General features: G+C 32.8%; 5 protein-coding genes across 7 annotated transcripts; 3 read left to right on the top strand and 2 right to left on the bottom strand.

The window, feature by feature from the left end:
• The first annotated feature begins 3517 nt into the window (after positions 1–3517).
• Positions 3518–7351, top strand: LOC100776523 (translin-associated protein X-like). Its single transcript, NM_001255257.3, has 8 exons — positions 3518–3593; positions 3680–3801; positions 4245–4324; positions 4860–5001; positions 5079–5228; positions 5948–6149; positions 6784–6885; positions 6983–7351. Exons 1-7 carry the CDS (start codon positions 3545–3547, stop codon positions 6882–6884), a joined length of 846 nt encoding a protein of 281 aa, NP_001242186.2. The 5' UTR covers positions 3518–3544; the 3' UTR covers position 6885; positions 6983–7351.
• Positions 7352–8742: 1391 nt separating this feature from the next.
• On the bottom strand, positions 8743–13774 carry LOC100816441 (ERAD-associated E3 ubiquitin-protein ligase HRD1B). 2 transcript variants are annotated; one of them, XM_006590384.3, is made up of 8 exons: positions 13571–13774; positions 12731–13271; positions 12196–12372; positions 11758–11907; positions 11467–11675; positions 10802–10949; positions 9477–9759; positions 8743–9149 (listed from the first exon to the last, which is right to left on the bottom strand). In XM_006590384.3, exons 2-8 carry the CDS (start codon positions 13258–13260, stop codon positions 8982–8984), a joined length of 1665 nt encoding a protein of 554 aa, XP_006590447.1. In that variant the 5' UTR covers positions 13261–13271; positions 13571–13774; the 3' UTR covers positions 8743–8981. The 2 variants fall into 2 exon arrangements, with proteins under 2 accessions (XP_006590447.1, XP_003537832.1); XM_003537784.5 differs by having other exon boundaries at positions 8743–9140.
• Positions 13775–14850: 1076 nt separating this feature from the next.
• Positions 14851–17874, top strand: LOC100500489 (uncharacterized). The gene is made up of 5 exons (NM_001248156.2): positions 14851–14989; positions 15398–15424; positions 15984–16075; positions 17257–17366; positions 17462–17874. The coding sequence occupies exons 1-5, from the start codon at positions 14901–14903 to the stop codon at positions 17618–17620; spliced, it is 477 nt and encodes a 158-aa protein (NP_001235085.1). The 5' UTR covers positions 14851–14900; the 3' UTR covers positions 17621–17874.
• Positions 17875–18898: 1024 nt separating this feature from the next.
• LOC100810369 (protein SMG9) lies at positions 18899–22291 on the bottom strand. 2 transcript variants are annotated; one of them, XM_014763749.2, is made up of 9 exons: positions 22150–22291; positions 21638–21903; positions 21443–21551; positions 21248–21363; positions 20998–21117; positions 20749–20838; positions 20145–20281; positions 19311–19618; positions 18899–19161 (listed from the first exon to the last, which is right to left on the bottom strand). In XM_014763749.2, exons 2-9 carry the CDS (start codon positions 21833–21835, stop codon positions 19112–19114), a joined length of 1128 nt encoding a protein of 375 aa, XP_014619235.1. In that variant the 5' UTR covers positions 21836–21903; positions 22150–22291; the 3' UTR covers positions 18899–19111. The 2 variants fall into 2 exon arrangements, with proteins under 2 accessions (XP_014619235.1, XP_003538657.1); XM_003538609.4 differs by having other exon boundaries at positions 19360–19618.
• A 331-nt stretch (positions 22292–22622) lies between these two features.
• LOC100807693 (RNA-binding protein 42) lies at positions 22623–24825 on the top strand. The gene is made up of 6 exons (XM_003537767.5): positions 22623–22850; positions 23133–23310; positions 23564–23661; positions 23842–23938; positions 24231–24316; positions 24396–24825. The coding sequence occupies exons 1-6, from the start codon at positions 22623–22625 to the stop codon at positions 24447–24449; spliced, it is 741 nt and encodes a 246-aa protein (XP_003537815.1). The 3' UTR covers positions 24450–24825.
• The last annotated feature ends 1404 nt before the right edge of the window (positions 24826–26229 follow it).

Raw genomic sequence — 26229 nt, 5'->3', positions numbered from 1 at the left:
GGGGATACTTTTATCTCTGTCATTTTGGTCATCAATTATTATGCAACATAATTTTATGTATTCTAAAAAATATTTTTTCTTACTTTTATGAAAATCGTTGTCGTCCGCTCGTGTTAACATCTACTTTTCAATGACTTGTTATGTATTTAATTAATCTAAGATATTTTAATTTTGAATTTTATTATTTTGGGAAAAAAATAAAAAAAATTTAACTATAAAACTAATCCTAAATACAGGATAAAAAAAATACACACACTTTTTTTATGTTATACGTTTAATTTGAGTCAACCGTGGTAGCGTGGCAAGATATGCCACCACTAGTGTTGGTAGTTAGCCTGTTAAACAATATCAACGGCCACGATTACATGTAAATAAAATCTACAGCTAGAGTTGCGCCACGTCAGTTTTTGGAGTTCAAAACTCCTTTTTTTTTCTACTTCGATGGCCCGTGTGTCAAGTGAGACTGGGTTTTAAACCAATAAAAAAATGTCAGCACTGAATATTTTAAATTAGATTCCAAAGTGAGTAGTTGATTCTTGAACGGTGAAGGGATTGGAGCTACCTACCGATTTCATACACCAAAGAAGCATTTTTGTTTTTTAGTTTGCTTGGTACTCTCTATTCATTAATTATTTTTATAACATTCTTTCGAGTTACTGGAGTACATACAAGAAAACTTAGTAGTACAAGAATAAAATAATCATAATAATATTAAGCAAATGGTTGGTATACTTGCTCAGCTGGATAGTCATATACAAAGACAAAGGATTTAATCCCATTGTAATTTTATAATACGCTACTAATCCCTTCCCTGAATATGATAGTATTATTTGATAGAAAATCTGTTTCATTTCATGTTTCTCGTGTCTCTTTAACTCAGAAACAAATTCACTTCATATCAAGTTAATGAGTAGGAGCCACTTAATATGAACAAGAAACTAAGATCAAGTTATATGGTGGCGGATGTTATGGTTTGTTGCAGAGAAAACTTTAGGCATCAATCAGAGACCCTTTTTATTTTAAATAGACACTTTTTAATTTTTTAAATTCTTTCATGAAATTGTTAAAAAAAATGTTTCTTTTTAAATGTTTAAAACCCTGTGTCAAACTAAGCTATAAAGAGCAAGATTGTCAAACTCGAGAGTTTAAGCAGACTCGTAGACTCAACTCGCAGACTCGTAAGAGTTTACTTCATATAAAAATAATATCAAAATATCTATAAATAACATACTAATTAAACATTCCATCAATATAATAAAGCAAAGCAATATCACAAAGTTCAAAATATTTAAATAACCAAGTCTAGTAATAATACATCACTAGTAGACAATAACTTGTAGAAGTTATAGTAGTGGTAGATCATTCTCATCGAGGATTTGATGTTATTAAGTTTGGTATTATTAAAGTTAAGAATTTTCTATTTGAGAATAGCACGCTAAATGAATATATGTTGAATGTTAAACACATAGAAAACAATAAAAAAATGACTTACATTTTGGTCTAATTTTTTTAACTTGTTAACTCGTTGACTCGGTGGTAAACTCGAGAGTCTACAGAGTTTACTGAGAGTTTATAGAGTTTACTCAGAGTCTACTAAAAAAAGAATTTACTCAAGAGTAAGAGAATGTGTTATAAATATAATAACGAACTGTGTGTTCGGATACACGTAAGTTGAACAAAGAAATTGCACTTTCCAATGTAAAGTGACAAGGCACTTGCTTTAGATTCAACAAACGTTTGAGGCCGCTAAACTTTAAAACAAACACATCTTAAGCTATAGATAAAATAACAAGTGGATCTGGACCAGTTATAATTTGGGGAAAGAGAAATTATTATCCTAACTAGTAACTAATTGTAAAAGTAATTGCTATATTCACTTTCTTTTTTTACTAGTATATTCTTCATTTAATTTTCTTTTCAAAAAATATTACTAAAAAATACACTTCCTTTCACTCTCTAGGAGTGTTTCTTTGAGGTCTTTTTTTTATCTCCACCACTATTGTCGAAGAAGACTATCCTTCTCTATGGATGTTGTTACCATCGATCACAAGGCCAATGACTTCAATTGTTTTTAGACTTCAAACATGAGGAATACTTATATTAATGTATAACTAGCATGATTTTTATAATTAAAACATTTTAATTGACAAACTATATAATTATATATATAATTTGAAAAGATTAAAATTAAGAAATTTTGGAAGATTTATTTATTCTTTGGGCGAAATGGGATATCCCTTGGTTGGGAGTCAAAGACTAAGATTCACCTGAGAGGGGGAGTTGATGGCATGAACGCATATAAAATGGATTGTCTCGAAGACTTTTAGAATTAAGAGTTAATTTTAATTTTTTTGGGAAAAAATATTTGATGTCACACTAAAAAAATGTGAGTGTTAAGTTATATGTTTAATCATCACAACTTACCTCGATAAAATCATATTGAAGTATTTATCCAATAACCAACCTATTACAAAAGGAAAAAAAAATCATATTTCATTATAATTAAGCTTTTCTCAAATGTACAGTTATTTATAAACTAAACTTTCCTCTCAACATGCCACTAGAAATGATTTCTTACTCACATTAAATTAAATTTTCACTATAAATAAAATTTCACTACTCACTATAATGGCTTAGAAAAGCTAACAAAAAAACAAAAAAAATATTCCAAAAGTCATATCAACTTGTTACATGAAAGTAAAATACAAAAATTGGATCCTAATTGATTCTTCAACCCCAATTAATTAAGTAAGCAGTCCAGAAGAGCTCCAACCCACGCAAATTGTTGAAGACGTAGGCATGGATGATTCCACACTTTCTTTGCTTGTCAGGCTAATATAGGATGATTTTCTCCATGACTTGCTTGACAATTTATGAAGGAGAAGCGTGGGAAATGCTACAAGCGCTGGAATTCACCACCTTCTAAGTTTGTGCTTGATAGAATATTAAAACATGTTAGTTCAGAAATGCTTAAGATTATTGCTACTTAATCCTACATTGCACTCTAGTTAGTTCTTCCCCTAGTCTCTACATTTTTTCATCATGTAATGCCTTGTGTTGATCACTTCATTATAAGTATGTTTCACTAAAAAAAAAAAATAGATTAAAAGTATTGTCAAGATTTTTATTAGTTTACTTCTCTTAATAAATACTTTTTTACACAATCTCACATTATTTATACTAGATAATATAATTTACATAATATATATTTATTTTTTAATTCATTTTATTCATTTATTTTTTTTATAATGAAAATATATTTTTAAAATATAGATTCATAATTAAAGAAACGTAATTTAAATTATTTTTCATTATTAATATCTCGTATAACATATATACATTATATTTTTGAAAAATTATAGAATAATAAAAAGTACATTAAAATTCATAATAATATGAAAAAGATAGAATATAAATTTAATACATGTGTATGGCATGGAATGAAATACTTTATATTTTTATAAATATAATTTATAACATTTTTAAATAACCCTTTTAACCAAATATTCATTTGTCAGGGGGGTCACGGCGTTTAGGTGTACAGATGTTGCACAGTTTAAGGTTTTCTCTATTCATGGCATCCAAACATCGAAGTAACTCTCTCTCTCTCTGAGATTGGAAGCATTGCCATCAATTCAATTAATTATCTTAAACTTATTTTCATCCACTTCGATAACAGTTGCAGGGACCAACATTCAGAGCTCCCCAAAGAGGGCAAGAACCATGGCCACGTCATCCACAGCCATTGAACCCGCATTGAAGGAGGCTTTTTCCAGATATACTCAGTGTCTCAATGACCTCGTAATGCTTCTCATTCAATTTTCTCTATTCTTCAATTCAAATTTCCTAGCTTTTTGAATTTCATTGTGTACAAGTGAAGCGAACTGAAAGGGTTTGGGGATTTCAGTAAAAGTGTAGTATACTGAAGTTGAAAGGTTTATTTTGGAGAGTCTACCCTCAAATTTTATTTTACTGTCCGCATTGTTATACTTTATGAGACTAGTGTTTCACTATTCATCTGGGATTTTAGGAATTATTGTTTTGGAGCACAGTACACACTGCCCCTTTATAAAATAATCTTGCTTCACTTACTTTACAATAGCTTAACTTGAAGGTTTGAATATATTTACAGTATTGGGTAGCTAAGAATATCCTATAAAGTCAGTAACTTTACAGTATTGCTCTATACTATACAGCTCCAGTTTCGGCTGTTATTTTGATACTCTGTAAACTTATATTTATAGAATGACAAACGTGAAAGAGTGGTCAAAGCAAGTCGTGATGTAACAATGAATAGTAAGAAAGTCATATTTCAAGTGCACAGGTTATCTCTTTCTCCACTGTCCCCCCTCCCTCTCTCTCTCTCTCTCTCTCTCTCTATATATATATATATATATATATATATATATATATATATATATATATATATTGCACATGAGGGTGTTACTTGTATCAGCTGAATTACTTAAAAGTTACAAGATATCTTTTTCATGCTCTTTTCTGTGATTAATTTGTCCTCTGTGCTATATTTGTTCTTTAATTTGCCATCTGAATCAACTTAGTTTGTATCTTGAAATTGTTGTAATGTGACGAGCTAGTTTTTAATTGCATTACTCTGGCATTCATTCTTTATACCTCAATCCCCCTTCTATTTTTTTTAAATGCAAATAGAACAAGTAAATATGAGTTAATAAGACCTTTTTATCTTGATGAAATATTTTTCTATAGTTATAGATAAAATAAAAGAAATAGGAGTCCGAATTCTACTCTGATTGTTAATGATTTATAGTTACATACTTACATGTGATCTTCATTTTCATTATCTTACTGGCATTACCATATTTGAATTTCTTAATAAGGATGAGTAAATACAATAAAGTGGAAATACTTGAGAAAGCTGAAAAGGATTTAGCAGCTGTGACAGATCAGTACATGTCACGACTAGTCAAAGAATTGCAGGGAACTGATTTTTGGAAGCTAAGACGAGCATACTCACCTGGGGTATACTTCACACACATTACTTCCTTGTTAAGATCAATTACTTTTCTCTGAAAGTCTTGTGTGTTTGCATTTTGCAGATACAGGAGTATGTTGAAGCTGCTACATTCTATGGTTTCTGTAAAAGTGGAACTCTTTTGAAGCTTGATGAGATAAACAAAACATTGCTACCACTTAGTGATCCATCTCTTGATCCTCTGCAGATAAATATCCTTGACTATATATTAGGGGTGAATTTTTTTTTATTGTTATCCATGTTGTGATTTATATTTTACGTTGTTCACAGTAGATAATATACACCAATGAAGATCCAATTTAACAGATTCTTTGAAGTGCTTGATTTGTTGTAATGATTTCTGCAGTTCCATTTGCCATTTTTTAAATAATGTTCATGTGCAGATTAAGCATGCATAGAACTTAACTTTTTGATTGGGAGAAAACTATTACCCCTTTAAATTTTGCTTATCCTTTTTGTAGATAGATACATCTATTTCGTTCCAAGTTTATCCTTAAACCTTGCTTATGTCAATAGAAATCATAGTCCCTTGTTTTTTTTAAATCATCTTTTCCTTTATTTTTTGAGTTTTCTAAAATGAAGAAATGGAAAAAATAAAAAGGAAAAAAATGTGCACATATAAATAACTCTCTTCTGCTATCAAGTGGTGCATCATCTACATAAAGTAATTCTGGTTATGCACCTTCACAATGACTTCATTCTTCATCTTTTTTGTGCTCCATCTAAACAAACAATTGAGATTATTGCTGTTGATAATTCAACCCTAACTTAATAGGAGCCAATACAATATTATGTAGTTTAAGGATCAATTGGGGCAAAATAGAGGTTCAAGTTATCTATTTGTGAAAGAGGTAAAATTTAAGGGGTTAAATGATCTTTTTCCATGACTTTTTCTTCCTCTTCCTCTGAAAGATGCTCAATATTCTGTTACAGGTTGCAGATTTGACTGGAGAGTTGATGCGTTTAGCAATAGGTAGGATATCAGATGGTGAACTTGAGTTTGCTGAGAAGATATGCAGATTTGCACGTGATATATACAGGGAGCTTACACTTGTAGTGCCACATATGGATGACAGTTCTGATATGAAAACAAAGATGGATGTAATGCTCCAAAGTGTCATGAAAATAGAGAATGGTAATGCATTGGTTTTCAAAACACTGTTTGCTAGACTGAAAGTTCTATCTGTTATGTTTGATGCCTTAATACCTTATTACTGCAAGCACAAGTAGAATAATCTACTGACTGATTGGAATTTTTTTCATATCATCTTTAATTTAATGAAATTGGTTTTCCATCCACTCAAGAGATTCTTTTCTTAAGTTCATGATTTTGGATATTGCATATTTGATCTGCATTCTTTTCTTAGGTCTAAAGTCATTCTCACTCTTAAATGATGATGCTGCAGCTAATAGCTATTAGTGTTTGTATGATAACACCAAATCTTAAAAAACTATGGTACGTGGTGAGTTCATGACTGGCCAGGTGGTTCATGAATGATTGTTATGGTAATTCGGTAATTCCTACCTACATATACTGCTCAGATGATGTGTAGTGACACAATATATTTATCTAAACAGCAAACCGTTGCTACAGGCCACATCAATATAAAATGTTGATTATAAAGTGTTTTCATTAGTATTGAAAACCCGATATCAGCTATCTTTTTATCCCCTTCCCACCCAAATGAAGTGTTAGCGAAGTATTTTTCTTTAAGATATTCTATGTACAAGTTTTGCTTGAAACTCGTTAACATATGTTCTTTATGTAGCTTGCTTTGGTGTTCATGTGAGAGGGTCAGAGTATATTCCACTTCTTGGATCCAACGATCCAAGTTCTTTCTTAGTGGGAGTTCCAGATATTGAACTATGAGGTATTGTATTCATTCCTGAGTCCTAGTTTAGTCTGGGTTTTTTTTTTTTGCAATGTGTTCCTTTCTATTGAAAGAAGGTTTCCTTATCTTACACCAGTTATGCATTGGACGCTTTGTGAGATCCATGTAAATGAGAGAATAGTCTGCTAGAAGGTTTTGGAGGTTGATATCACTGCATGGACCAATCTTGACTATATTTTGCGTTTGCACATGATCATCGAAGAGGAAAATTAAGACGATTCTTAACAAAGATGAGAATGTACGCTTCTCATTTTATTTGAAAAGGTTGATAATTTTCACATGATGTTATTGAACATTTACTAAATCTTCTGAGATTACAGACATTGACATGATGCTTGAATTATGCTATCAGATGAACAATTTCAGTTTTCTCTTCGGTCTATTATCATATCTGGTGGGGATCTAAATTGTATGGTATTCAGTAAAATTAAATCTTTAAATTGATTAAAAATAGTTATTCTTAAAACATTATAATAAAAATTTAACACATCATCATCATTATTATTTAAAAGGGAAAACATGATAGGTTTAAAAGGTTTTTTTAATGGCATAAATTTTGTGTTAAAAAAAAATACTTCAAACCTTTTTTCCCCCTTTAAACAAGTTTTTAAATATCTCTTAACTTAAATGTAACTTCTTGACAAATACTGGCCTGTTTTCAATTTTAATTGCCAAATGAACTTGGGCAATTTTAGATAAGGGATTTTTAAGTTTCAATCAATTTAAGTGTATGAAAATTTAACTATTTAAATTATTTTTTTATTTTATAAAATACTTTGTTTGAATCAAGCTTTGGTGTTTCAATTTTTTTTAGAAAGTAATTTAATTTCCATAACATGAAAATTACCTATTATCGGTTTGAAAATTCTTCATTTTTAGTGTTTGAAATTCTTTCACTTTACTTAGAAAAAAGTCTCCTATAAAATTTCCATAATTTTAAATATCAGTCGGTTTTGATATCCAAACAAGTCATTTATATTGCATGGCATTTTTATTTTTTTTGCTGAAGTGTGTATGGTATTTTAATTCCACTTAAATATTAAATACCTCTTTCAAAATTTCTCATCCATACATGATAGTTTGCTTGTTAAAGGCGATATCAAACTCAACCATTTTTTCAAGATGTTCACAATGCCACATGAGAAAAAAATAGAGTAAAGTAACGAGTAGGGTTGAATTTACATGAACTAGTAAATTTAGAAATCAAAATTAATCAAATTTACCAACGTTTTAGAAAAGAAGGAACTAGTTTAATTAGAGTGAACATATATTTTAAGTTGTATGGACTCAAATCCATACACTAAGTGCATTTTGGAGCTTTGGAGATGTAGATTAAAGTGAGGTGTTTCTTCTATGAGGAATTGTTCCCTCCCTTCATGGTGAACTATAGTCAGGTCTAGCACCCCCTTCATGCAAGATATTGAAACTGAGATCTATTGAGCTTAGGAAGATAAAAGACAAATACAACTCAAAAAACAACTTAAGCAACTGACTGATCAACGATGTTTCTTTGTGTATCGACTCACGAGTCACATGAGCCCAATATGTGCTTCACTTGAATTTTGTGCCTATCTATTTTTAAGCAAGTATTTACATAATCATACTCTACCCAATATGTACGAGTTATATATGAAGTTTCGATATTCGTTTTTCATCCGTTGGCTAAAATGGTAATGCTTTTATGCTTTAGAAACATGTATTTTATCGGTAAAAAAACTCAAGTTTGACTCTTCTAGAGTAAATCCCCACTCTAATAGGAAAACAATAAACCTGAAACATTGATGAGAAATCCCCACTTTAAAGGGAAAACAATAAGCATCAAACAATAAATCCCCATTTTCTTATCAAAAGGTAACTTTTGTAAAAGCTAATATAAGCGTACAACAATCCACATGGGAAAAAAAAAAGAAGCCAAAATAAATCATTTTCAAGGGGCACTATGCATTTACAAGATTAGTACCATCACGAATAACAGATGTCACATTAGAGCAATGCTGTGATTTCTGTATTTTCCTCTTCCTATATCTACATTTGGCAGTCTATTCCTGGCTTAAACCAGAAATAAACAGCCGACCTTATGCTTTTCCATCTTGAATATCCTCACGATAACCATGACCAGATTCAGATGATGAGGAAACGACACTCTTGCCTCTGCTATCTGATGACGGTGTGCCCTCATCTACATTTCTATCAGCCTTTATCCTCTGCAGCATCTCGAGCTGATTTTGCAGAATCTGTAGGTTCTTCAAAATCATGAAAACTCAATCTTTGCCAAACCATTTTAATCAGTGAATGAGACCATGCAACGAAAACATTGATGCAGTGCAATCCTACTTGTATGCATTCATTTGTTATGTCTCAGTACTTATAAAAGCCTAATTAATTGTGATGGTTATTTATAATAATATCAGTTAATGTCCCTTTTCGGGGTGCCAGAATTTAGCATGCATACAGGAGAAGGGTTCATTTGGTGGTCATCATAATCATCAAATTTGATCTTTTATATTCAGGTAAAACCAAGGTGACACATCACTTACTGTGTGGGTAAAAGAAAAAAGAGCACACATTACCTGAATCTGGCATTGAAGAAGTTTTCTATAAGCTTCAAGCTGAGAGCTTGGGATATTTGGATCATTTTCAAACCCCTCTCCATAGTTCACAGGGGATGCATGTGCTTGGGAAGGTAGAAAATGGAAGTTTTGCATTGGAGGAAAGGATAGATTTGGTGGTCTACCAGCGATAAGAAACTGCTTTTGTGCTTCTTCACTGGAAGTTTGCTCTCCATTACGGTCCGTATTAGAAGATTCAGCCATAGATATTTGAACTGGGGGATGAAGAGTGTATCCAGGAGAGCTGTGAGTTTGAGAACAAGCCTTGTCAATTAAACACTTTATAGACTAATTCAGTATTATCATTTTTTTAACAAAGCTTGAATATGAGAGTAAGATCACAAAATTGGTACTTTGCCCAAATCAGTCATCTTAGCAAATGGTGAACTAAGAGGAAGAATAATGAGTAAAAAAGTAATATGACAAATTTCATAGAAAATGGCGTGATTATTAAACAAATCAGATCTGGAAATACAATTTCATGATACCATTGATGCAATATATTCAATCAGATTTAGTCAACAATTGTGCAGATCATACTTCTATATCAAAGCAGAAACTCATAATTTTAAGAGTATATTTTCTGAAATCAGATCAATATTGAATTGGAATAAACCCAAATGCAGCCATCAAGGGAATGTTTGATGATCATTCTTGAAAACAGTTTTCTGTTTTCAAAACCGTGGTTGTCTATTTTTAATCCGATTATTTGGAAAACCTGTTCTCCATAATATGTTTTTAGAGTAGAAAATTGATAACACATCTTCGTTATTATGGAACCAAGTGGTGCATGTCCCAGTCTCTCATTCAAGGAATAGCTTACAACCACCAGCTTTTCTTTTCCACTAGTGGGGTGAACTACATGGATAAAAAATCGCACCATTATGTTATGTTAAACTAATAATTCAGAGCAGTCATTTGGTCAATGCAAGGAATGGCTTAATCTAAAAGATTTCAGGCTCTAAAAGACATCATTCCTTCTAAGTGGAATTAATTTACCTTCCAAGTTAATATACAATTTAGTCCCTAAAAGTGACAACTTGTATTGCTTTGATCCCAGAAAGTGTTTGTCTATACTAGGAGGAATAAACAGTAACAAAAGTCATTAATGTGTTATAAGTTACAATTGTTTATACTGGGAGTTTATAAAGTCAGCTACAATTTTATTTTTTTTAGAGTTAATATGTGACTAGTGACTAATGAGTCAGTTACAACTACAAGAGGTTCCTTTTGGAGTTAAAAAGGAGAAAATTGTAAAGGAAAGCATCTTGGGAAAAATGTCATACCATACAAGAGAATTCATAGAGGGATACACATAAGACTTCTCATATATTGAAGCAGCAGCAGCAGCTGCTTGGAGTCTAGCTTGATGTCGACTCAAACTATCAGTAGCCTCAGTCTGAGCTGTGCTTCCACTGCCTGTCCCAGTTGTTCCTGTTCCAGGTGAAAATAAAACAATATTAAATAATACACCGAACAAACATATATACAGAGTCATTTAAAACTACAAGTGTCAATATGCTTATTTAATCTAACAGAAATTACATTCAAAATATTTTAAACAGTCTAATTGTATTGGACTCAGGCAAGCAACATAATCACCCAAAATTAAAAGAAAACAATGTCTTAAAAGTTAACTAATATGTGCAAAAATGTATAAAATAGGATCTTTAAGAGCTTCATAATGAATGAGAAAATCTTCACGTGAATAAAAAAGAAATTACACATTACAAAATAAATAGAAAAATGAAAATGAATTAAAAAAATGTGGTGGAAGGTGCAGATAGCAAAGTGTTTGTCAGAGTCATGCTTCCAACTCTATTTTTCCGTCTTTGTTTCCAAAGACACTGTTTCTGGAAATAATATCAGTTCATTTCTGACATCATGTACATTTATAAGACGTTCCATGAACACACTATTTAACTCTAGTGAGTGATTATCATATGATTACCCCGTTGATGGACATCTGACTGTGATCCTTGCTGCCCTGCAGCCGCAGTTGTCCCATTTTCAGGTGGTACAACCAAGGCTCTGCAGGTGGGGCAAGTGTGCTGCCGCTCCAGCCATGATCGGAGACAATGAACATGAAAAAGATGTCCACATATAAGTTTCTTGGCTGTCGTCATCTCTTCACGACAAATAATGCAGGTTGCATCACTTCTGCATAATCATTTAAATACATATATGTTTAAAATGGATAAATAATAAATTAAACAGATACTACACCAGGTTTAGAACTCACGCATTAAGCTCTTCAGGGGTTGCATCTGGAAACCGATCGTTCATATTTGAAGTGATTTTACGATAACGTATGTAATCTGCAACACGGACTTTGAAGTTCCTAAATGTCTCATAAAGCTCCCGTATAAGGTGCAAGGGAATACCATAGTTTCTGAAAGGTCAACTAAAGTTAGTATAGGTGAAAAATATAACCTGTGAAAGTTAAACGTATAATCTAACCAAAATAGCATGACAATGAAAAATAAATAAACCAAATGTGTACATGTTAATGAAACAGATACTAAAAATATCATTGTCAATTATGATTGAATCTGTTTCTCAGTGCAGTCAAACGGCTAAATGTAAAAGTGTCTATGAGAGACATATTAATGACTCATGTAGTGCATACATATGAAGGCTACCATAAAATGCATAAAAGAAGAGTTGACTAATTACTTACACAAAAATTACAAGAAAGAAGCACATATACATAGACAAGTGAAGCAAGTCCCTAATGAGTTCCAGGTAAAATGTGAAGACCGGTTTCTTTTCCCATTGTCCCTCCATAAGCATGTCACTGACATAGAAAAGATATTTTACAAAAATTGACACCGTTGTAGTTGCCAGTATCATGTACCTGAGATTGAAACAGATAATTTGTCAAATGAAATATTCAATTATATATCATTTCAAAAGAATGATATATATGGCTGCTCACCAGTCACCAATCCTTTAGTTATCATTGTCCAACAATAAATTTTGAGAGTTTAACCAAGATGTGAAATTTCATATATCAACATGGCCTAATTGGATATTTGGATTTATGCATGACTAAATCAAAATATCAAATAAAAGTCAAACAAGGAAAAAACTAAACAGCATTCTCAATCTCATACAACCAGAAATTCAGCTGCATTACTATTCATACCTTTTAAAATACAATATTTACGAGTCATAAATCATTTGGGAGGAGAAAAAGGAAGAAGAAGGCTTACTCGAAACAAAAGAATAGTGAAACCGAAGCCTGCCACGTTTCTATCAAATGCTTCATAGAACTGTACAAGAAAAGGCTATCAAGAAGAAGAAGGAAGCCCATAAAAGATACAATTCGAACATGGGACAACATGGGCACCGAGGGAGTGGTCTCAATGTACTCGACTCTCTTCTGAGCCAACCAATGCAAAGCCTTAATCAACAACAATGCTGTGACCATTGCAAGGAATGTGACTGAGAAGTCCTGCCTAAAAATGGTTATTGCAAAGAGGATTTCCATGACCTCCCTCCACGATTGCTCGTTAAGCCTCTCAACCTCCGCCTCTCGGAGGGAACCCAAGAACAACTTCTTGGTTAATTGCCATAGAATACACATAAAGACCAAACCCATGTTGAGAAGAAGCACCAAACTGATCTTGGAAGTTGACAGATACACCATTGCCGGATAAAACTGGCCCCTACTGTTAAATGCATGATATATAATAGCCAGAGTTGCAATGATACTAAGACCCGCATATGTCTTCAGCTTCATGATTTTTTTCTCTGCATGCATAAAGCCAATGTAATAATCATTGAATCAACATCTGAAAACCTAATTTTATCAATTACACCGGCAATTAATCTGCCCTAATATATATATGCACTTGAAACGATGTCCCATAAAGAAGAATCAAACAGACAAAATAAACATGAAAGGTACGAACGATTTGCAAAGTGTATATTCACAATGAAACCCCCAATACAAGATAAGCCCTAACAACTAGGAATCGGATCAACGCGGAGCAAAAGAAAATTGAGAAAAATAATAAAACAGGAAAAAGAAATTGATAGGAATAAGGTACCGGTTGGGATTGAAGGGTCTGAGTTCGTAGAAATGGAACAGAAAAACAATCTCCCCTAAATGCTTTCGCTCTCACCGTGGATTTCCAAGTTTTTATATATTCAAATTCATGAATGAATAACATTGAAACAAAATGATGTAATACTATCCAATCACATTTCGCCACGTACACTTCCTTTTGTTGACAAGCCAATTATAACACAGTGAAGTACCAATACTCTCAGACTCAGTGGGGGAAAAAACATAAAAGAAAGAAAAGAAATGCTAGGAACATTTTAAATAATGAATTTGTATTATTAGAAGAGAATGCGAAATTCATTACAAAAAATTAATTTCTGAAAATTTCACCAATGACAAATAGTCTTAGGAAAAAAATATTAAAAAGTGTTACTAGCGATAAAAAAAGCCAATGTTATTTTAATCATCACTCGTTCACGTGTATTGTAAAAAATAAATTGTCTAGTTTTTAACCATATTTAGTCTATATATTTTATATTATATTATTAATTAATAAAAAATATATGAAGTAAATTTTAAAACCATAATTATTAATGTGAATGATAAATGTCGACCATATAAACAAATTAGAAAAAAATAATTTTTAACTCAATTTAAATGTATTTTTGATTCCTATAATTTATTTTGTTCATTAGTCATTTTATGTCTTTTTAATTTTTTATTTTTATAAGTTTTTTTTTTCATTTATAATCCTTATTGAATATATGTTTTTCCAATTTTGATACTTATAAGTGTGAATTTATATGAACTAAAAACGATAAATAATAATTTTAAAGGAACTAAAATTAAAAAAAACTCATAAATTTATAGGAACTAAATATAAACATAAGAAATAAAATTGAAAAAACATAGACTAAATATGAAAAAAAACTTATTAGACTAAAACTAGGAAAAATATAAATAGAGACTAAAATCCTATTTAAGTCTTTAAATTAAATTATTTTTTTAAAAAAAATCCGTATAAATTATTTGATAATTTTTAATTAGGTCTTGAATATTTTTTGTAAGTGGGATCCTGAACTTATACTTGTTTTTCAATGAATTATTTATCATTTTTAAATAGGTGCTGATTTTTTTATTGGGTCTTTGAAATATCCAATTGAAAAAAATCACGAATCTAATCGAAAATTATCAAATAATAATTTTAAAAATAATTTAATCAATTTTTTTTACTTCTTGTTTTTTTTTTTTTTCTAACTTGTGTTCATTTTCTTTCGTGGTTTATTTTCAATTATATTGGGTGTCACCAAACGCTGCCTTAGCAATACCCGAAAAGAGAAGAGGTGTGGGAAAGGAGGAGGAAGAAGAGCGAGATGGCGTCAGTGGTGAAGAACGTACTCAAATCGGTCAGAGAAAAGGGTTTCGGCGCTTTCCTCAGGGAGCTCAAGGATGAAGGCTACCTGTTTGTCCCTTTTCTTTCCTTCGCTTCTAAATTTCCCCTAACAATTCATTCAATATTTTTCGAATCTTTTTTTTTTTCGCTTCGAATTGTTATTATTTAGTTCAATCTTCCTGTTATTGTGCCTCTTTTTTTTTTTTCATTTCTTATAATTTTCCACTGCTTTTCGATTTCGCTTTCTCCGAAAAATGCAATTTATGAAACTCAGAGTTGATTTAATAGCTCTTTGTTCATAAAATGTTGGGATTGTCAAAGGATTTTTGCTGTGCATTATCCGGAGAAATGTACGTGGAGATTATTGAGGGTTCCTTGATTCCATGAACAAAGTAGATTTATCTATTGATACTCGAGGGTTGTGCATTTTGTGCTGTGCTGTGCTGATATCTTTTACATTATTGTTTGAATTTTCAGGAGATGCCTTCCGGATGGAAATCTCTTGTAAGTCAATTGCTTTGCTTGATCTTTTCATTTTTTTCTTTCTCAATTTATATATATATCCTTCTTTGAAAGCCAAATTATTAATTTCGATGCTTGAATATCTCTTCACTGTGTTTTTGCTCATGGTCTTTCCTTATTGCTGTTTTTAAATGTTTGATGAAAAGATAGGATGTGGAGAGGCATAGTAGAATAATATATGCAATTGAAGGAGCCTTTCTTGTTATTATTCAGGGAGGAATATGAGAAGGACAAAAATAAACATATATAACATTAGCTTTGTCACTTCAAATGGCCCTCTTAGAGATAAAAGGGAAATAGCTTTCTCTAGGGTGATTTGAGTGGAAGTATATGGTTCATTGCAATTAGATTTAGATTATTTCTTTTTCTTGTAACTGGTCTCAAGCTGTCAGAACAGAGATTGAGTTTATGTAAAGTTAATGAAGGGCTCAGTTTTTATATAATTTTGTATCGTTATTGGTATTTTATTGAAAGATCTTAACTCCTGTGATATACTAGTATTTTTCCTCTTCCAATCTAATTCTTTTCTGAATTTATGTAGGCAAACCAAGATCCACAATATTGGGGCAACACTTGTTGGTGTTGATAAATTTGGTAACAAGTATTATGAGAAGCTTGGAGACACACAGTTTGGTAGGTGCCCTGCTCTTTGTGTCTTAATCTGTATGTGTGTGGTTTAGTCAATTAGTCTAATAAATTACACATGGCTAAAAACAACAGAACTAACCCCTTGAGCCCTAGACTAGCTAAGGACTAATGAAGGTGTTTACCATGCATTTGGACAACAGCCATTAACATCAAGCATTCCAATTATTGCACATGGATATCTCAATTCTCACTATGACATATTTAACAAGAAAAGGATATGGTGAGATGTTATGGCTTTTCAGATGCTGCCTCAAAACAGTTGCTATACAGAGTAGAAGAGAAGCTATAAATGATTATGTGTCTATCTTGGGCTTACTACAAGCCTAGCAAGTAAACAATCAAAATACCATACAAGCAATTGAGACAAGAAGGATAAATATTAACAACAGCTCTCTATCTGTGCAATTAGGTTGAGAGTAATGATCATAGAAGCCAAAATATTAATAAAAGAAACATAACAAATAGAACTACAGTCAAATTGTGAGGATTGTGCGTGCGCACACAGTGAGGGGGAAGGATAGTCTTTGAAAACAGAAATATATTGAAGCTTTTTATTGTAAGCTGCCTGTGGGGTCTGATTAGCGGTGGAGAATGGATTATTGGGAATCAGTAATATATTTTAAAATTCCCAAGATCTTTTCCTCTCTTCTGTGGTAAAGTACATAGTGCTAGTTAGTGATCCTTTTCTTCTGTCAACAAAATACACTTTTTTTAAGAAAAATTCTCAGCTTTCTGCAATTTCATTTTCCTTTCAGTCATCAACATTGTGCTGGTTTTTCTTCACTCTTGCTTTTGATATCTTTCTGCTATTTTTCCATCCAACAAATGATGTTTTCGAATTTGGGTGAAGTGAATAGATGATTCAAGGGCTATGTCCGTAGTGTTGCTCAGTAAAAGTTAGCAATGTCTTAGCAGCAAAACCTAACAAAGAAATAGCAACTGATGAATCTCTCCTTTGTCAATGAAGGACATTGTTTCAGATGAATTGTAATTTGTCAAATGGATATTCAAACAGATCATTTTACCATTGAAATGAATTAAATTGATGTAATTATATTCCCTACATTTTAAATTCTATAATGCTTTATCCAAACACGAGGGTAAAACCCCCATATTTGACATAATATCAAATTTATAAATGCCATTGTTTTCTTAATATTTGGCAGGAAGGCACAGGTGGGTTGAATATGCAGAGAAGACTAGATATAATGCCTCTCAGGTTCCAGCTGAATGGCATGGTTGGCTCCACTTCATCACTGATCACACAGGAGATGAGGTAATTCTTTTCTTTCCTATTTACTTCCTTGGTAATGCTTTATGGTAAGAAAATCTGAAGTCCCAGATAATAATATTGCAATGAAATGGTTGCAGCTTCTTTTACTGAAACCGAAAAGGTATGGTATTGAACACAAAGAAAATTTGTCTGGAGAAGGTGAACAGTATATCTATCATTCCAAAGGACATGCACTTAATCCAGGGCAGAGAAACTGGACCAGGTACCAACCATGGGAGTCCAAGCCTGAACCATGAATATGGGGCAGCTGAGTTGCAGATGTTCTGGATGTTTGTTTTTAATCCTGAAAAATTGTTTTGCCTTCATTTAAGAGGTGGAAAGCAGCTTTTTTCTTTTTAACAATAAAACGAATTAGTGGTGAAAACAAACAAATTCGCTTTGAACTTTTGAATCTCTTAAAATATACTGTCGTCACTTTATGTATGTGATCGTGTTAAAAGGACTTGCTCTTATTTACAATAATCTTTTACCTAATGTATTATTTGTACAAGTATTTATTTATTTTAATTAAACCGACTAGGACTCAAACAGGATTGTTTCCGGTGGAGGTTACCTGATCTAGACAAAAAATAAACTGACTGATCCAGAGTTTTTTTTTCCTGAATGGGACTGTTCCAGAGTAATTTATGCACACATCTTACTTTATGTTGCTAAGTATAATCAACAAATTTATTTCTTTATAATTATACTCCCCCCCCCGCCCCCCCCATATTTTATGTAATACTCATTATTTTTCCTTGTAAATAATAAAATAAAGTATAATTCTCAAAATAAGACAAATATACGTATATTACATTCTAATCTTGGGATTCATGTGATTAGTTAATTTCGGTACGGCTGGGTTGGCCTTGGCTCTTTTGTCTTGAGATTAAGGGTTGGCCTTGGCTCTTTTGCCTTGAGATTAAGGGTTGGCCTTGGTTCTAAATCACCTTTTTTTGAAAAATACAAGGGCATTTATTCAAACTGCTCACATGATTTGTTATATTTAAAATTTTATAATTTTCACACTTTCTTATAATGATATTATCTTTATTACTTAAAGCAATTCAACTTCTCATTGTGTAAAAAAATCCAGTTAATCAATTCTAAAAAGTATTTTAAATGGACTGTACAATCTATCTCATTTTTTATATTTTATTATTTATCTTAATCTTAGTTAATATATATTTTATATCAATTGTTTAAATAAAAAATATATAATAATTTTAATTACATAAAAAATCACTTCAAAATTCAAAATAAAAGAAAAAACATTAAATTTTTAAAAATAAAAATGTACTATTTTTAATTAAAATTTTGTAATACATGAAAAGTACTATATGCTAATAATTTAGTTAAATAAAAGTAATTTAAAATTATTGTCATCTCACACCAAATTGAATGCTGTACGAGTGTATGCTAATCTATATCTGTCGTCTCACACTTCAAGGAATGCTGTATTAGTTGTTTTTGACTTTTTGTAACTAAATATTCTACTAATAATAGGTTTACAATTGTATTCACCAGCAATAAAATCAGCTTAAAGAATGTGCAATTGATTCATTATGATTTTGCATTAAAAAAGATACATCTTGAATTGAAATACAATTTCAGAGAATGTCTCGAATCTTTCCACATTTCGTAATTATCTCCCATACATACCCGAATGTTGAAGTGTTCTACAATACTCCAATATCGTTGGGGAGCTTTTTACCAGTTCCCATATCTTGGCTGAATTCTTTAACCATTCACGCTCTGACACTGGTCTTGTGAAAGATGGTGACTTCATTGATAAAATCTGACAAACAGGAAAACATATAACGTGTCTTCAATTTTGTAGCTTATTAAAACTAACTGGTCTACAAGAATTTCACCAAAAAAAAAAAAATGGTCAACAGGAAAGGAAGCAATATAACAGTAGCAACTAGCAAAGTAGAAAAACTTAACAAATCCTGCACAGTAGTGTTTGTGAGGCATTTGTTTGTGTAGAAAGAACCTGATCACGCAATTTCCATAGTGCAGAAACGTAACTTTCATGCTGAGCTCTTGGATTTTCGTCTTTTTTCTTGAGAGGGATCGCATAAAATTTTATCATGTTAGAATCCATTTGACTGCCATGAACCGGAGAAGATGAAACATGCTCTTCAGGTTTGTTTTCGGTGTGTTCTCTCACAAAATAGGATGGTCTGAAATACTGCATGAGTGCCTTCCTCAACTGCACAGAATTACTAGGAGTAAAGTCTTGATCTTGCAACCTACACAAGTCAAAAGAAAATACCGATGAGTGCTTCACTATGCAGCAACCTTATTCCAATTAAGGAAAGGAAGTGGATACAAGATAGAACTGTGGCAAATGATAATATGATACAAATTTTTTAAATGGATAATCCGGGCTTCATATGCCTTTAGCCCTTTACTTTTAAGCCTCTTTTACAATTCATTTTACTTTTGCCTTTAGCCCTTCATCTTTGGTTCTTGATTTTCTTATATATTTTCAAACAGTCAGTGACACGTGATAGGTGACACTGTGACAGAGACCTTAATTTTAGAGGATATCTGAAGGAAAATTTATAGAAGAAAAAAAGTCCAGCCAAGATGGAATGTTGCTAGTAGCAAGCAGCTAATCAAGCCAAACAAGTTAACCATTCGTCAGTTCTCATTCACTAGTTACCTCCAGGTCTTGGCTGGGCTTGTCTTTTCAAGAATCCTACTTTGCTTAATTAATTAAATACAAAAGCCAAACAGTTCAGAATGATGTTGAGGCAGAATGATGTTTCTTACTTGGTGTGTACAAACACGGGAGTAGCCATGTATTCTTCATGTTCAGGAAGCTTATCTTTCTCAAGCCCAGAACTAGAGCTCTGTGATAGAGAAGTCATCAAGGATGGGTCTGAGATACCATGCTTCAACAAGTCAACCTACATGATACAAGTACAGCATGATCAGTCCTTTTCAGTTTTCAATATATTAATAGTCTTTAAAACATAAAATTATAAAAGAATTAAGAATCTGCACATGATGTACAAGGATTTTAAATTAAACAAGGAAGCCCAAAATACTGCAAAATTGCTATCGAATTGCAACTATTCATCAAAATGGTCATTGTAAACATAATGAATGTATCTCAGAGACCACATGATTTTATATAGTGTAGCCACATAATGTTCCATCAAAGCCATTGATCTAATAACAACTCATCGCTTATAGCAAAAAGCTGAGCTAAGAAAAGACAAAAAGATACCCACTGGATGAATTCAGATAAGTAATAACAGATGGAACCAGGGGCACAACTGTTTTTCAAATGCTACACAATTTGCATCACAGGAAATGGTCTCATCAAGCTATTGAACAGGACTTGAAGCATCTTCAAATATAACACACATACCGTCAACATCAAATGCCACATACTATCATCATGGATTCCCTCTGACACCACCAGCACAATATGGCAAATGGATGCTAGAAGAACAGCAAGCTAGAAAGGTTCCTTGCAGCAACCCAACATAGTCAAGATAATCGGATATAGTAACAGTTGCAGGAAAGAAAAAAAGCATCAATGATTATCAAGCTAGAAAGTTAATAATAATATTTGTATTAAAAGGATATTCTCTACTTAGGAGTGACTGTTTATTACCTGAATACCCAGAAGTTCATGAGCCAATTCAGCTGACAAGGTTTCTCCACTTAGCACTGAAATCGTTGAAGAGCCATCTGGTCTCATCATCTCAGATAAAACAGAAGCACTAAATACAGGCTACATGTAAAAAAGAGAGGCACAAATATAACTCAAAATCCCACAAACCAACATAAGATAACAAAGAAGAACAGTAGAAGCAATAGAAAATGAAAAAATGATGCAAATTAAGGAATGTTGATATTATTACCTGGGTATCAAGAAGAATAATACGTTCAGTAGAAATCCTTGGTTCAATGCCCGTGGAACAATGCCGTGCCATAGCTCTAGTTTCTTCAGACTGTATGGCAAAAGGTGGTAGCATCCCTGCAGGCTTAGGCATCAAAGTCAAAAATAAATAAAAAGTTATAAAAAAAGAAGAGTTAAATTGAGTGAATAAACTGACCAGGGGAAGTTGAGTCAAAACCGTAAATTTCATTCATAATAGTGGACTTGCCAACTCCAGGTGACCCAATCACTCCAATCACAGTAAAGTCCGTATTCTCAGTCAAAAACTGCCAACATTTTCCAAATGCAATGGCAATTAATAGTAAACATTTTTGTTGTGTGACAAAGGAAAGGAGAGTGAAGAGAGATTTACAGGGAGAAAGCGATCGATGCGGAAATCCCAGGAGTCGGAGAGAAGGTTGAGGGATGCTGCAGACGGAAGACGAGAACGGAGCTGAGTGGAGTCGTCATCGCCGCCGCCACCACGCCCGAATTTACCGGCGACGGGACCTCCGGTGACGAGTCCAGGCTTTGCTAAAAGGATTTTTGGAGAAGCCTCCGACCCCGCCATGGTTAATTGTGAGTTTCTGGGCAGTATATAACCACTCAGTTGCGAACTTTGCGGGTCGGGTCGGGTCACTTTGTTAGAAAAAACTAGGTACAATAAGTAGTTTTTTTTTTTAATTTATTTAAACTTTTAAAAAATAACTTGTGTTTTTATATAAATATTTTTTTAAGAAATAGATAGAGAATTTTCTTTTTATTTTTAAGCTTAAATAATTTAGATAAATATACTAAAAAAAAAATATTTGTATTAAAATAAACATTTCTTTCAATAAATAAATTTAAACAAATATATGTTTTTAAAATAACTTTGAAACTTACATGGGTTTTTAAAGCATATTAAAAGCTAGACCATGCTCGTATTCTTTCTGTACTCTCTCACCGGTCCGGTGGTTCCTCCCTGTCATCTTCAACCTCAGGGCTTTCTCTTTCTCTGTGTCTGAGCTCGACATTGCTCAAAGTCTTTGGTGAATTTTATACCTCTATTTTCTGCAACTTTCTGTTTATCTGCTTTCTTCGGTGTTCACCTCATTTCTCAATGTTGTTGGTTCCTTCCCATTGTCATGTGTCGAAAATGTATAAAATAAGTATGCCAATAAATTTCTATGAATTTGTTTCTCAAAATCCTGCCAATTCTCTATATCATGAGATAGTATTGCAAAATAAAAATGTGTGTTGTAAAACAATTACCTGTAATTTTATAGTGTGGAAATAGTAAATCATTTACTTTGATATCTTATTGAATAAAAATGATGGTTTTGCTTTCCAGTTTCGTTCCATTCGAGTTGCGATCCATGACGACACCATCTTCTTCCTCCTCCTCAGCTCCGCAATCGCAATTCACCTATTCCAACCCCTCCTCCTACTTCCCTGTGCCCTTTCATCTACAGCAACCTGCAACCACTCACTATGCTGCACCCTATGTTGCTGCTCCGTCCGTGCAAATCCCGGCACCTCCCATCGTCGGTCCTGTTGTGCCAGCACCGGTGGCAGGGGTATACTCCACTGTGCCACAATATCAGGTCGGTGCACGGTGGTCTTGTCCTCCTTTAGAATAAGAAAAGAGAAGTGCTAGTAACACAACCTTTCTAATAAACACTCTATTATTGGTTAAAATTGATTAAAAACTATAAAATCAGGAAAGAAACTCATTAAATAAGAAATGAGACCCACTGGAATTTTTTATTTCCTATAAATTTCAACCAATGGTACAAAGTGTTTTCAAAAGAGGGTGTGTTTGGCATTTCTCAAAAGAAAAATAGAAGGTGGCAAAAATTGATTGAATTTGTTGTGTGATTGAACAGGCACAACAGTTATTTGAGAGGGATGCACAGATAATAACGCCGGAAGCTCTTGAGAATGTTAAGGCAGCAATTGCAAGCAGCGATGTCGAGCACAAAGCAGACGCCAAAAAGAAAGCAGTTCCTCGCAAAGCTGCTGGCCAATCTTGGGAGGATCCCATCCTCGCAGAGTGGCCAGAAGGTATGATGACTATGTTCTAGTCATTACTATTTAGTTTTACAGATTTGTTAAGTTAATTTTATGTATATTGAAAGTTTGCATGTGAAAGATGATCTATTACTCCTTATTTCAGTTATGTATAAGTGGGTTGGATTGTGTGTCCATGCCGTTGCGAGTGTTTTGTTTGCCTGGAGCCTATATTGTGTATGTGATTTTAAAGATTCTGAATTTAGATTAGAATCGTGAATTGATTGTTATTTTTCTGGCTAATTAGATGATTATCGGCTCTTTTGCGGCGATCTTGGTAATGAAGTGAATGATGATGTTCTTTCAAAAGTATTTTCACGATTCCCTTCCTTTAACTTGGCACGGGTAAGTGGATTACTCATCTAGCTCAAATGATTTTTATGTTTAGGAATGATTGTGGTGCTTCTGTGAGCATTTTTCTATTTCCTCTTCAGATTTTTGTTTGAAGGGACAGAGTTGTTAATATTTGTGTATCTTAACGTAGGTCTTGCTTAATGACCTGAAGTTATGTTTGATCTTGTCTAGGTTGTCAGAGATAAACGGACTGGTAAAACAAAAGGTTATGGATTTGTGAGCTTTGCCAATCCTGCTGACCTTGCTGCTGCTGTTAAAGAAATGAATGGTTAGTAAGTTCGGATGGGCTTCTCTTTTAAGCATTACTCTGTAGTGTCTAAGTACATTTAGTCTTGTGACTAGTGCTTTGATTCAGTATAGATATTTTATGCCTGATAATATTGACTAGAGATTGATAGCTTTACAATTCTAAACCATAATCATGATGGTTTATTGTTTCTTTTATGCATGAATGTATTAATGGCTTATCCAATTTGTCTCTGAATCTTGTCAATGTAAGGAGACAATATTGTGGCCAATGCAATCAAATATGTATCCTGACTATGATGTCTTGGTTTCAGGAAAGTATGTTGGAAATCGGCCGATAAAACTACGCAAGAGTAAGTGGAAGGAGAGGACAGATTATGAAGCACTGGAAAAACAGAAGGTCGCAACTTTCTTTGTAAATGATTTGAAATTGTTTTTAATGTATGTCTAACTTAATTCTTCTATTGTTTAAATGACAGAATCACATTCAAAAGAAACCGAAATTGCCAAGGAAAGGCGTGCTGCACAAGTGACAAAAGGCCAGAATCTGTGTAAATCAGATTACTAATTTAACTAAGTATATGATAGGGTTAAGAGAATGCCTAAACCTCTTGTTACCAAAGTGTATGTTAGGCACCAGCCTGACAGTAATAAGAATAACTAATCAAACTCTGTTAGCAATAACTAACTGAATTCTGTTAGTTAAAGAATCCTATAAATAAGAGCTCTAACTAATGGGAAGGGAGTTTTTTGAGCATATTGTGATTTGGAGACTAACTGAATTGGGATTCAGTTAGAGTTGGGTATAGAAGTTCAACTGAATCCCAATTCAGTTGGACCTTTTTCAGTTGTAATTCTCTGTTCTGAGTTCTTCTTCTATAAGCAATAAAGATTCTCAGTTTTGCTCTTTGTTCTTGGTGTTTGACTCTGTTTTCTTTTATTTTCTTTGTCCCTGATTTGCCAGTGTTATCAGTATAATACTATTTTCAAAATGCTATAACTTTTTTCATCTGAAATGTATTTCCTGTGTAACCAAAGAAAAAGGTTTTTCCTTCAGATATTTCGTTCCATGGAGCTGTTTGCAAAGGAGGAGAGTTGTGTTAGGTCCTCCACAATTAACGTAAAATTTGCTGATATATCAATCATGAAACTGATTGCAAAATACTATACTAGCTCTTTTAAAATGAGTGGTCAACACCCAAAAAATCCTTATTCCTAACTTCTACATTTCAGGAATTGATGTTTATCATTTAAAAGAGCACGAGGAAAAAACTCAATAATTGGATGAAATTTGACTGACTGCTCATTTTATTTACGAAAAACTTAAGATTGTGTACTCAAATTGGTGTTTGGTGGAGTAGCGTAAATACAATTTGTCAATTGGTACCTCATCTGATGGGAAGATATAATAGAATTTTTTAGACATGCTTGAATGGGATACGTCTAGGTCATACGAATAATGAATTTTGCACTTCTATGCTACTTGGGATTGATGTTATATCTGAGAGTGCTTGAGCTTTTGATAGCTATCGTCTATCGACTAACATAAGAATCTTGTACATTGGGGAACAGTCCGAGTGATTTGACTCACAAGTGTTGCTTCTGTAACAAGTGAGACTTACCAAGAGATCACTTCTCCAATATTTTCTCCTCCATCTACTATTTCTAGTAGTGATGTCTATTGGAAAGTCTCACTTATAGACATCACTACTAGAAACAAAATAAGACATCGCACGTAAATATTCCTATGACCTTTTTTTTATCAGTTAGAAGAAGGGAACTAATCTGGGAATCTGCACATTGATTATCTTTCCTCAATGTGTGATTAAAGGAGAGTTGCCAATCTTTGTCTGACGAAGTCTCACATGAATACTCATTTAAGAGACTAACATACCATTAGAAGTGTCAAAGTACATTACTTGTAAGGTCACCTTGTTCTCTGTTATGTCAAGCACTTTGGGAAAGGGACATAATCAACCCTAGTCATCAATCCAAATTATGTCAGGTTTGTTATGTAGGCATTTAAAGCTTCACCTTTTCATGATGAAATGGGGAGGCTAATTGGTAACTGCTATTTCATTTTAATTGACATCCCACACCTATAAATATTAGAACTCCCCTTAGAGTTAAATATCCTTTTAATTCTAAAATACTGTTCTAGTAGATTTTCTGCTGACTTTAACGACAAAATCTTTATAAGAATCACCACTTAAGTCTACTATGCTAAGCACAAATAACAAAAAAATTCCACCATTATTTATAGCTAACTTATGAGTTCATTTACTTGATGGGATATTTGGTTGTGAGGAAATA

Source organism: Glycine max, chromosome 11, assembly GCF_000004515.6.
Source record: "Glycine max cultivar Williams 82 chromosome 11, Glycine_max_v4.0, whole genome shotgun sequence".
Lineage (NCBI taxonomy): Eukaryota > Viridiplantae > Streptophyta > Magnoliopsida > Fabales > Fabaceae > Glycine > Glycine max.
The sequence above is the reverse complement of the archived record's forward strand: the minus strand, read 5'-3'. Positions and strand labels throughout refer to the sequence as shown.

Coding starts and splice junctions, on each gene's coding strand:
- LOC100776523 (NM_001255257.3), top strand. CDS start 3,545: ATGTTGCACAGTTTAAGGTTTTCTCTATTCATGGCATCCAAACATCGA. Junction 3,802..4,244: donor CTCAGTGTCTCAATGACCTC/GTAATGCTTCTC, acceptor TTATATTTATAG/AATGACAAACGTGAAAGAGT. Junction 5,002..5,078: donor GACGAGCATACTCACCTGGG/GTATACTTCACA, acceptor TGCATTTTGCAG/ATACAGGAGTATGTTGAAGC.
- LOC100816441 (XM_006590384.3), bottom strand. CDS start 13,260: ATGAAGCTGAAGACATATGCGGGTCTTAGTATCATTGCAACTCTGGCT. Junction 11,908..12,195: donor TTCTTTCTTGTAATTTTTGT/GTAAGTAATTAG, acceptor TTGACCTTTCAG/AAACTATGGTATTCCCTTGC. Junction 9,150..9,476: donor TTCTTCAATGCCAGATTCAG/GTAATGTGTGCT, acceptor ATGATTTTGAAG/AACCTACAGATTCTGCAAAA.
- LOC100500489 (NM_001248156.2), top strand. CDS start 14,901: ATGGCGTCAGTGGTGAAGAACGTACTCAAATCGGTCAGAGAAAAGGGT. Junction 15,425..15,983: donor CTTCCGGATGGAAATCTCTT/GTAAGTCAATTG, acceptor GAATTTATGTAG/GCAAACCAAGATCCACAATA. Junction 16,076..17,256: donor GCTTGGAGACACACAGTTTG/GTAGGTGCCCTG, acceptor AATATTTGGCAG/GAAGGCACAGGTGGGTTGAA.
- LOC100810369 (XM_003538609.4), bottom strand. CDS start 21,835: ATGGCGGGGTCGGAGGCTTCTCCAAAAATCCTTTTAGCAAAGCCTGGA. Junction 21,364..21,442: donor TTTTGACTCAACTTCCCCTG/GTCAGTTTATTC, acceptor CTAAGCCTGCAG/GGATGCTACCACCTTTTGCC. Junction 19,162..19,359: donor TATGGAAATTGCGTGATCAG/GTTCTTTCTACA, acceptor CCTGTTTGTCAG/ATTTTATCAATGAAGTCACC.
- LOC100807693 (XM_003537767.5), top strand. CDS start 22,623: ATGACGACACCATCTTCTTCCTCCTCCTCAGCTCCGCAATCGCAATTC. Junction 23,662..23,841: donor CTTCCTTTAACTTGGCACGG/GTAAGTGGATTA, acceptor GATCTTGTCTAG/GTTGTCAGAGATAAACGGAC. Junction 24,317..24,395: donor AAGCACTGGAAAAACAGAAG/GTCGCAACTTTC, acceptor TTTAAATGACAG/AATCACATTCAAAAGAAACC.